General features: G+C 47.8%; 1 protein-coding gene across 1 annotated transcript; it reads left to right on the top strand.

The window, feature by feature from the left end:
• Positions 1-76: 76 nt before the first annotated feature.
• Positions 77-5,829, top strand: Fitm2 (fat storage inducing transmembrane protein 2). The gene is made up of 2 exons (XM_090352397.1): positions 77-325; positions 2,653-5,829. Exons 1-2 carry the CDS (start codon positions 153-155, stop codon positions 3,266-3,268), a joined length of 789 nt encoding a protein of 262 aa, XP_090208523.1. The 5' UTR covers positions 77-152; the 3' UTR covers positions 3,269-5,829.
• Positions 5,830-11,405: the final 5,576 nt, after the last annotated feature.

Here is an 11,405-nt window from a genome sequence, read left to right as displayed (position 1 = left end):
GCGGGGGGGGGGGGAGGGTAAGGAGGGGAATCGGGACACCGAGGCGTTGCGCATGCGCGTGCAAGGAGGCGGAGCTGCCTGTCCGGGGCGTAGAGCTGGACGGTGGCCGAGAAGGCGCCCGGGCCGGCGGACGGTGGCCGGCGAGGTTCGGCATGGAGCACCTGGAGCGCTGCGCGTGGTTCCTTCGCGGGACGCTGGTGAGGGCGGCCGTGCGGCGGTACCTGCCTTGGGCGCTGGCCACCTCCATGCTGGCGGGCTCGCTCCTCAAGGAGCTGTCCCCGCTGCCCGAGAGCTACCTCAGCAACAAGCGCAACGTCCTCAACGTGTGAGTGTCCCCGGCCCCCGGGGTCTCGCCGGGTTCGACGCCCCCAGGACGGGGCGTTGGGCGGGACGGCCCTCCGGCCCGGCAGCCGCCTGCGCGGCCCTGGATCTTCGGGAAGCCCGGACGAAGTGGAGGTGTCGCGGGGTGCCGGCGGGACGGCCGGGCTGGAGGAGGCGGGGTCGGGCCGGGGGTGGGGTGAGGGTGGGCTCGGGGGGGGGGCTCCAGCCAGCGCCCCAGCTCCCCCGCGACGCCCACTGGGAGGCGTCGCCTCCCCCCTGCCTGCCCGGCACAGACCCAGCCATCAGGTAGCCCGCCTCCCCATCACCATCTTGTGAGGACCCTCCTCTCCCCAGCACCCCTGAGCCCCGCGTTGGAGAGCCTGGCCCGGCTGGGCGGAATCCCCAGGCCGCCCTGACAGAAGCCTCTGGACTCTATAACCTTTCCCCTGGATCTCCCTGGACCTTTTTTACTCAGTCACCCCGAGAGCAGGGCAACCTTCCAGGAGCGCAAGCCCAGTTTGGCTCGTTAGGACATCTCATGAACTACACCCATCCACTTCTTAAAAAAAAAAAATTCTGGATTGTAAGGTTATTGCACAAACACTGCTGTGGCAATAAAGAACTTTGGAAGCTGAAATGACTCCCGAGTGGGAGTCTAATACCTCCCCTTCTCCTGAGTCTGCCCCCTACTTTGATAATCTACATCAAACCCTGGTTTCTCTCCCAGGCAGTTCTTGCAAGATGTCTGACAGTTCTTGGCTGTACCGAGTCCCTCATTATCAGTGTCGGGAAGGTTCAAGTGACAGTACCTTAGGTGGTATCTGAGGAACCATTGGAACCTAGGACCGAGGCATTGTGTCCTTGGCCCACCCCGGCTGCTGGGCTAAGAATAGATACTAGTTGTAGCCATCTTCCATCTTAAGGGAGTTTTCCAAAGCATACTTCTCAGGTCAGCCACTGAAGTTTCCTTTAGTACAGGGAAGACAGCAACCACTTTCTCTGGCCTGGGTGAACTCAGAGCCAAGCAGCCTGGCACAAGAGTCCTTGAGGGTAGCAATGGCTTCTGGTGTTTTGTTTCAAGAGACTGAGTTAATGGGAGGGGACTAGTGGTGACTCCTTAGACCTGAAAAAGATCTTGAAAACTGTTGTCCTCAGCTCTAACCACTGAGGATGTGGAAACTTAGAGAAGTGTAGTAATAGGTTAAGTCAGAGTCAGGATTTGAATCTATGTCTTCTAGCTTGAAGTAAAGCTCTTGGTTTCAAGAGCTTCTTCCATTCCCCCACCCCTCCTCCCAATGTAGGAAAGAACAGAGGTGTGATGGGAAAGGCCTGTGTGCTTGGGGGCTAGCTGAAGTAGGATTTAATCTGTGCTTGCCATTGTCTGGCTGTGATCTTTGACTAAGTATTGAATGTGTGTGTGTGTGTGTGTGTGTGTGTGTGTGTGTGTGTGTGTGAGTGCACGCGCGTGCGCGTGTGCACATACGCACCTGGGGGCTTTCCCTGAGCTTCTTTGGTTCTATGTTTGAGCCACAGAGCCACTTCTGGCTTGCTTGCTTGCTTTCTTTCTTTCTTTCTTTCTTTCTTTCTTTCTTTCTTTCTTTCTTTCTTTCTTCCTTTCTATCCTGGGACTTGAGCTGAGGGCCTGAGAACTGTCCTTGAGCTTTCTCAAGGCTAGAGCCCAGCACCACTTCCAGCTTTGTCTATGTATGTGGTACTGAGAAATTGAGCCTGGGTCTTTCTGCATGCTAGGCAAGCACTCTACCACTAGGCCAAACTCCCAGCCCAACTTCTGGCTTTTTCTGAGTAGTTTATTGAACATAAGAGTTTCATGAACTTTTCTGCTCCGGATAGCTTGAAACTGAGATCCTCAGATCTCAGACTCCTGAGTAGGTACGATTATAGGGATGAGTCACCAGTCCTCAGCTGAAATACTGAATTTTTGAGGTCTCAAATTCTGTCTTTAAATGCATCCTCCCAGGATACTTGGGAGTGTCCCATGGAAAGTGAACATGTATGAATGCCCTGGGTGTTTGATACATGCTCAGTTGTTATTGCTTTCCAAAACAAATAACACAGTGCTAAAATTACATGCCCTGGTGTTAAATCCCAGCTCTACCACTGCTGCTTCCACTTTGTATTCCACTTCTCTGTGCCTCAGTATCCTTGCCTGTAAACCAGGGCTAACAGATAGTACATATCCATAGAGTTAAGGACTAAATAGAAAGGCCTGAAACATGGTCGCTCTTAGGATCTTTGCTCAATTTCTCCCATTGTCTTTCCCATGAGGCCCTCTGACCTGCCACTCTTCACTGAACCTTCCTCCTCTGTCAGGTACTTTGTCAAACTGGCCTGGGCCTGGACGTTCTGCCTCCTCCTGCCTTTCATTGCCCTCACCAACTACCACCTGACAGGCAAGGCCGGCCTGGTCCTGCGACGGCTCAGCACCCTGCTGGTAGGCACAGCCATCTGGTATACCTGCACCGCCCTCTTCTCCAACATCGAGCACTACACAGGCAGCTGCTACCATTCGCCCGCCCTGGACAAGGTCCGGGAGGAGCACCAGAGCAAACAGCAGTGTCACCGGGAAGGGGGCTTCTGGTACGGCTTCGACATCTCGGGCCATTCCTTCCTGCTGACCTTCTGTGCCCTCATGATCGTTGAGGAGATGGCGGTGCTGCATGAGGTGAAGACGGACCGGAACCACTACTTCCACACCGCCATCACCACACTGGTCATCGCCCTGGGCTTCCTCACCTTCATCTGGGTGTGGATGTTTCTGTGCACGGCTTTGTATTTCCATGACTTTTCCCAGAAAGTGTTTGGCACCTTGTTTGGGTTGCTGGGCTGGTATGGGACCTATGGGTGCTGGTACCTGAAATCCTTTTCCCCGGGTCTTCCTCCACAGACCTGCAGTTTGACTTTGAAGCAAGACAGTTACAAGAAGTAAAAGACAAACAGAACTGAGGGCTGGGGGGAGTCAATGGCTAATATATTTTCCACTTATTTTATTTAGGTACTGGCTAAATTATTTATCCCATTTCAGAGAGGAAGTTTAACAGGCAGTTTTGGGGGGTGGAATGGAGTTTGGGGAGTTTTAGTCTTCAGACTCTTCTTGGTGACATCACCTGTGTCGCCACCATTTCTGTCAGGTACTTTTTATCTCTGGCAAGACTTGATCTTCTCTGGCACACTCTTTTGCTCTTAGCTAGGGAAAGACGAGCCTTGCAATAGAACAGAATCAGGGAAGTCTGGTGTGGCTCAAGGGGTGAGGCCAGAGCCTCAGGACCCTACTGGTACCATTTCCCTGATTCTGGTTCTGTTGATTTTATTGGCTGTTAATGCTGTGATTTGAACAGCGTTTTCTGGTCGGTACTGCACATGCACTTATTTCTGGCAGGGTTCTCTATAAAATACTGGATGCCTGAGAGACACTCAGATTGTAATACAGTATCTGTTTCTTCCATGGAATGTTGAATATTTGCATTCAGCTGCCATCAGCCACTAGACTGCAGTGCTTGGATGGTTTCTATGTAACGAACAATGAAATGGTTCTGTCCACACCTATCTAGTGTTGTATATTCATTTTCTGGAGCCATAGGTTGCCTTTGTTAGTGTTATTATCATTTTCCTCTTCCATTTCAAGTGAATGCTTTATACTTTTTTAATGACATCTACAGCCTTTGCTCCTTGTTGACAAAACTGAGAACCCGTCACTAGTCCAGGGCTGCCCTCTGATATGTGTCAACTGTTTTCCAGGGTTATTTTTAGAACACTAATTGACTCTATAAACCCATCTTTTGTTAAGGATAAACCTGGAAAGCAGCTATTTTGAATCATTTGACTTATTTTACAAAGTACACATTTGTACTGCAGCTCTTCCTGACCGTGTCAGGGCTGTAGGCTGCACACTGTTAAGTTTATAGTGGAAGCAATCAGTGTCACTGCACTGTGTGGCCAAGGCCTTTTTACCTTTGGACAAGATTTTGATCATTGAGAAATGAAGACAGATGTGTCTCTGTGATGCAAGAAGCCAGACTGTTGGCAAACCCCTCTTGATTGAATGGTGGTGACTTTGGCCCCACCTCCTCTCACCCATATCACCAACAGAACAGCAAGGGCTGGCCCTGCTCATTGGCCCTGTCCTCTGGCCTTGCAGTCAGTCCACCTCTTCTTCCCTCCTTGAAGCTTTCCTCAGTTTCAAGTTTTGTTCTGTGCCTTCACTGAGAAGACTGAGGAGGGTTCAAAGTCCTGTCATTTCCGTCCCAGGAAGCACAGTTCTACTCTGGGATTAAAAAGTTTCCTTTTTCCTCCCACAGTATCTCTTAGACCGCTGGTCCTGAGTCCTGGGCTTCTGCTCTGATGCTTCTCCCCCAGTGGACAATAGCATCCACTGATAAGCAAAACACTTAACTGACTTGACAGGAGCTTAGTTTATTAGGAGGTTAGCAACTCTGGAGGCAGTATTTTTTTAAGAAGTTATTTGAAGTATGTACTTCACATCCCAATGAACTGCAGTCAACTTTATTGATTAAACATGAGGTGGGAGATGTTGTCTCCAGGGAGGGAGAAACACAGGCAGCCATGTCATGGTACTTTGAGAAGAAGTGATAGGTCACAGAGAGGACCTCTCACCATGGGGTTTACATCTGTTGCTGGGGTATCTGACACTGGGGCTCTCATAGTTCATGTTCAGGGAACAGGCACTGGTGTCTCCACAAGTTCATTTGTTGCATGTCAGTCTCGGTACATTTTCCTCATGCTCTGATCCAGGCTTAATACTAAAGTGACTGAGTGGAAACTGTCAATCACCTAGTCTTCTGTATGGATCGGGCATTTGCTACCTGCTTGTCTTTGTTCTCCTTTGTTTTCCTTTTGTTTTGTGTTTGCTTTTGGTTTTTAGTGCTTGGGGTGAAGCCCAGGGCCTTATGCATGCTGGGCAGGCCCTCTGCCTCTGAGCAACATGCCCAGCTCCCTTTAGCTGTCCTGTGTGAGGTAACATGGCCTGCGTGAGACAGGTATGGCAAACATATGGTGCCACCCCAAATGTCACATGACCTGTGGGCAAGCCTCAGCCTCCTCTGAGATAGAGATGATACCGTTGGGGTTAGAAGAGATGATGCATGTACAGTGGTGAGCATTGCGCTTCGCAGGTGATATCTCTCCACCTCCTTTTCTCTGACAGCCTTTGGGATGGATCATCAGGCCCTCTGAATGTCCTCTGACATCTATGAGCCATTTGCAGTCTAGATCACTCATTGACACAGACTCACAGTGTCCTTTGAAAAAGTGTTTATTGTCCTCAGGTGCTGAACATGAGGCTTTGGGATCATAGAGTCCTGCTGTACGTGTTTTGCCTCTATGTAGAGGTTCGCTCACTTGTTTCCGTGCACATCTATCATCGCCTGGGTACCATATTGTATTTCGAGAATGGCTTGTGCACTGTTAAACACACACAGATCCTGTGTGGAAACAAGAAAATTAAAGTACAATGGAGATAATAGAAACATATACCCTGGTGTGTCGTGTGTTCCTTTCCACACCCCTACGCAAGCCCAGAATCTAAAACAGGTGAATTTTTCTTGAGTTCCTTGTTGTATTAGGCTATTTCATGCCTGTTCTTTTTTTCTTAAATCCCATATCCTGAGTATACCTGTTTCCCTGCCTGCCTTGCTGTTCTATCAGGATCTTGCGGCCTGGGTCAGTCAGACAGGGAAGGCAGAGCTGGTCCTCAGAAGGCCTAGCCAAAGACCAGTGACAAAGTTCACCCTGGTACAGAGGCCTTTGCAAGCACTTGGAGCCCTGGAAGCCTCCATACCCTGACAGTGTCTTGAGTCTGTGGTGTCCACTCACTTGTCAGTGGAGCTGCTTGGCACCTCCCGGTGGCATGTCAAAAGCTCAATGGCTCCAGGATGAGTAACTCCTCAGGCAGATGATTATCCCTGCTCATGCTCCTTCCTCCTTCCCAGGCACTGGCCCTCCCCGAGGTCACATGAACTGAAAGCTGGGGAGAAGCCATTTGTGCCGCCGTAGCCCCTTCCTAGAGAAAGCCGTGTGCTAAGCTTGACACTTCAACACATTTCTACATTTGAGGAGTTTTTTACATTCGTGGCCAAGTCAGGGCCCAAGAACATAGGGCAGGAAATAACCAACTTCAGTGGATTATCCAATATTTTCCTGAAAGGTAACATTTCTTTGAGGCCTTGATGAGTTGAAGCAGTTTATTGGAAAAAAAGAAGCCTGCGGTAGAGACAGCACACTCAAAGGCACGGAGATATAGTCCCATGGTGTGTGTGTGTGTGTGTGTGTGTGTGTGTGTGTGTGTGTGTGTGTGTGTGTGTGCTGGTTCCAGAGCTTGAACTTTGGACCTGAATGTGTGGGTCTGTCCCTTAACTTTTCTACTCAAGGCTGACACTTTTATCACTTGAGCTACTCCTTCACTTCTGGCTTTTTACTGGTTACTTGGAGATAAGAGTTTCATTGGACTTAGTTGCCAGATCTGGCTTTGAATCGTGGTCCTCAGATACCAGCCTTCTGAGTAGCTAGGCACAGGCTTGTGTCTGGTTTGAGCTATAGTTTTATTTAGATGAGGAAACCTGATTTTCAAAAACTGAGATTGAAAAAAGGAGCACTGAAAGGACTGCCATGGAGGCCACTGACAGAAACAGCTGTCAGACAGGAGAATTAGGCCTGGATATCTGACCTGGGTGAGGTTCTGCCACTATTTTACTGTGGGACCTTGAACTAGTCATTTAGCAACTCAGTCTCAGTTTCCTTATCTAACAGATGCTGTGAGGACTGTTAACCCTCTGTGCTCTGTTTCTCTGTTTTGCTTGGTGAGAAGTTCTCCCAGGCTGGCTATGGCTTTTATTTTAGGAAACGATGTGAGAAGAAACTCCTACTCAGGGCTGAGTGGAACCTGGTTTCCTGGTGAGTGATGGAGAGCAGACTTCTGTAGTTTATCTGGGCCTGACTTCTTTTTCTCTGTGGCCACCTTGATGGGTTCAGGCCTGATCGCATGCTTGACATAGGGAGTAGGGCCTACACCTAGAGGGATGAACTATAGAAGTCTTTAAAAAGTGTCCATAATCAAAGTTCGTTGGAGTGAGAGGGGGTTGTTGGAATGGAACTCAGGGTCTTCTAAGTATGCTAAACAAGCTCCATCCCTGAGCCACAGCCCAGCCCATTTTTGGTTTTTGTCCTTTTAATTTGGATACAAGTTGTTGCTAAGTTGTTCAGACTGGCTGTTGAAAGCCAGATAGATCGGACTGGCCTCAAACTCATGATCTTCCTCCCTTGTAACTGGGATATGTACCACCATTCCAGACATCAGATCAAACAAAAACAACTTGTATAGCGTTCAAAAAAGTAGGTTCTGATCAGGCACCTGTAATTCTAGCTGAGATCTGATTACAGCTCAGAGCCAACCCTGGCAGGAAAGTCTGTGAAACTCTTAACTCCAATTAATCATCAAAAAGTGGAGCTGTGGTGCAAGTAGTAGAGTGCTAGTGTTGAGTGGAAAAGCTCAGGAACAATGCCCAGGTCCTAAGTTCAGGCCTCAGGACCAGTACCAAAAAAAGAAAAAACAGAGAGAGAGAGGGAGAGGGAAAGGGAAAGGAGATTCTGTTAAGCCCTGAACAGCTTAGACGCCATTGGAAACTTCTGGGAAGTTTATCATTAAACACACAATACTCTCCTACCTTAGAGGAAAGGTGGGGTGACAAATTGGTACCACCTACTTAGATAATGTCTTCAGATATGTAGACCTAACCATCTCTGTGTAGGGTTTATGCTGTCAATGCTATGGAAAGATTTTATTACAGCTGTCTGCAAGAACGAGAAATAATGGAGAACCCAAATGTCAGTAGTTACATAAATGATAGTAATTCTTAAGCTAGTAATCTAATATAGTCACTACAAGGAATGATGACAGTATATATAACATAGTCTGGAGACAGAAATATCTGGGTTCATGCTCTCAGCATATAGCTCTGCGTCCTCTGAGCCCATTTCTGGAGTGTAAAGGAGGGCAAATGATGTGATGTTTCAGCCATCTCTGGCTCAGTAGTGGAGGAGTACCTAGGGTCCTAGGCTCTGTGCTAGGCACCGGGTGCAGCACTCATTCAGACTCAGGCATGCCTGCAATGAGTTGCCTTATAGCTGATGCGGAGCGAAGATAGTGAAACTAGTACCAACTGTCTAAAGCAAAGCTGGTTCCTGTTTGATTCTGACATTCCATTACTGTGATAAATACCTGAGAGACTTCAGGTCTGAGCAAGGCAGAATGTAATGGTGCAGGAATTTGTGGAAGAGGCTGTTTAACTCCAGTAGACAGGAAGTAGAAAGAAGGGCTGTCCAAGTAAAGTTCTGTGGGGGAATTTATCAATAACTCAATCTTCTGCTTATACCTTGGAAATCTGAGCTCTCTGAGCCTCTGTTTCACCATCAATGAAAATAGGAATCTTGCTCTACTCACTCCCATGCCCTTGTAAAAGTCCCAGTGTCATTGGGTGGAGATCGCTCCACTTCAGAAAGTCCTACGGAGGTTCCAGGAAGGGATTGTAGCTTTTGCTGCCTCCAATCTAGGACAGGTATCCCCATCTTTGCAATGGGCCATCTGAGTCTTCACAGGACTAACAAACCTTCAGGCACAGCACCCTGGCCCTGAGTTCAAGCCCTAGGACTGACACAAATAAGAAAAAAGAAAAAGAATTGTCTTTTGAGAAGCATCTGCTTACTGCTGTTCCCTAGTAGAGACTGAATACCTGATCTTGAGACACCTAGTGACTTTGCAACCTGAACTTGGTGTTATCTGATCTACCCATCCACACAGCTAGGCATTCAGAGTGGGCAGAGAGCCAGGATCCTCCAGTGATGAGGCTAACAGAAGGAGCTTTGCAAGGCTTGTTTTGGAGAGGGAGGGGGCATGTTCTCATTTTTTTCTTTTCTTTTTTTTTTTTTATTAGTGGTAGGGCTTGAACCCTGGGCCTGGGCACTGTCCCTGAACTCTTCAGCTCAAGGCTACTGCCCTACCCATTGAACCACAGCGCCATTTCCGATTATCTAGTGGTTAATTGGAGATAAGACTCTCATGGACTTTAGTACCCGGGCTGGATGCTGGGTTTGTTTTTTTTGTTATTGTTTTGTTTTTTGTTTTTGCCGGTTCTGGGGCTTGAACTCTGTGTGTGGGTGCTAGTCCTGGGTTCCTTTTGTTCAAGGCTAGTACTCTACCACTTGAGCCACAGTACCACTTCGTTTTTTTCTTTGTGTGTGTGATTAATTGGAGGTAAGAGTTTACAGATCTGGGTGCTGGTAACTCTTGCCAGTAATCACAGCTACTCAGGAGGCTGAGATCAGAGCCAATCCAGGCAGGAAAGTCTGAGAGACTCTATCTCCAATAAACTATATAGAAAAAGCCAAGAATGGTGCTGTGGCTTAAGTGGTAGAGTGCTAGTCTTGAGCAAAAGAAGCTCAGGGGAAGTGTCCAGGCCCAGGATCCGTTTTTTGCTGTTGTTGTGTTTGTGTTTTCTTTTTCTTTCTTTCTTTCTTTCTTTCTTTCTTTCTTTCTTTCTTTCTTCCTTTCTTTCTTTCTTTCGTTCTTTCTTTCTTTCTTTTTTAAACAGTGTCACAGACAATTTCTGTCTGGGCTGGCTTTGAACCATGATCCTCAGATCTCAATCTCCTGAATAGCTAGGATTACAGGAATGAGCCACAGGTGCCCATTGATATCATTCTTTTCTCTTCTTTCTTTTTGCCAGTCCTGGGCTTATGGTCAGGGCCTGAGCACTGTCGTTGGGCTTCTCAAGGCTAACACTCTACCACTTGAGCCACAGCACCACTTCTGGTTTCTTTCCTATGTATGTGGTACCAAGGAATTGAACTCAGGTCTCCGTGCATGCTAGACAAGCACTCTACCACTAGGCCAAACTCCTGGCCTGATATCATTCTTGAATAGGAGTTTGACTAGGAGTTGTGGGGTGAATAGCCCTATAAATAGCTCTCCCCCAAAATAGTGCCATTATGTCATTATGTTTGTTCTTGGTACTGAGGCTCTGTGATGGGTTGCAGGAAAGTAAAGCCATCCTTCCTTTGCAGTGTTTACTGTACCCTTCAAAATCTCTGGTAAGGACATAAACTGAGGAAAGAGAAGCCTGGGGTGGCAACTGCCAGGGGACAGTCCAACACTGCAAACAACCCCTCGCATTCATTCCTCATCCAATTGGACTTGCTCATGTCATTGTTTGGTCTGTGTGTGCCATCCCTGTTTGGAGGCAGGAGTTTCTTTTCTTTTTCCTATTTTTTTTTCCAGTCCTGGGCCTTGAACTCAGGGCCTAGGCACTGTCCTTGGACTGTCTCAAGACTAGTGTTCTACCACCTGAGCCACAACACCACTTCCAGCTTTTTTTTTTATGTATGTGGTACTGAGGAATCAAACCCTGTTCTTCATGCATGCTAGGCAAGCATTCTACCACTAGGCCAAACTCCCAGCCCTGACTTTTCTTTTAAAGTTTGGTGAACATATGCAAATTCTTATACTATATTTTTGGAAAATAAATAAAATAATATTTATAACAATATTTTTGTTGTTTTGAGACAAAGTATTACTATCTAGCCAAGTCTAGTCTGGAACTTAGTATATAACCAGAACTGGCCTTGAACTCATGATCTTCATTCCTCGACCTCCTGAGTGCTGAGAGGACAGGTGTGTGCCATCACAACCATCACAAATTATATATGTTTCCCATTGAGAAATTGGGGGGAGAGGGTATGTATCCTGGGTACCAACCACAGATTTGCGTAAAGAAATGGTTGTGTACATGTTCTGTAATCTGCAATGCACTTGTGTCCAAGGCAGGTGAAAGGTCTGGAGAAGTCTGCCCAGGAGACAGCTCAGGCCCAGCAACTTGAGATTAGAACTCAACTGTTACTTGCACAAAGATTCTAAAACTGCCAAGAGAATTACTCAGAACAGGGGGTTGGAAGGTGCTTGTATCTCCATTCCTCTGTGCCTCCCCACGCTCCCCCCCCCCCCCGCAACTTTAGAAATGCGAGCTGGGTGGACCACAGAGTTTAGAAAAGAAAAGCAA

This window comes from Megascapheus bottae, chromosome 18 (assembly GCF_031878675.1).
Source record: "Megascapheus bottae isolate mThoBot1 chromosome 18, mThoBot2.hap1, whole genome shotgun sequence".
Taxonomy (NCBI): Eukaryota; Metazoa; Chordata; class Mammalia; order Rodentia; family Geomyidae; genus Megascapheus; species Megascapheus bottae.
The sequence above is the reverse complement of the archived record's forward strand: the minus strand, read 5'-3'. Positions and strand labels throughout refer to the sequence as shown.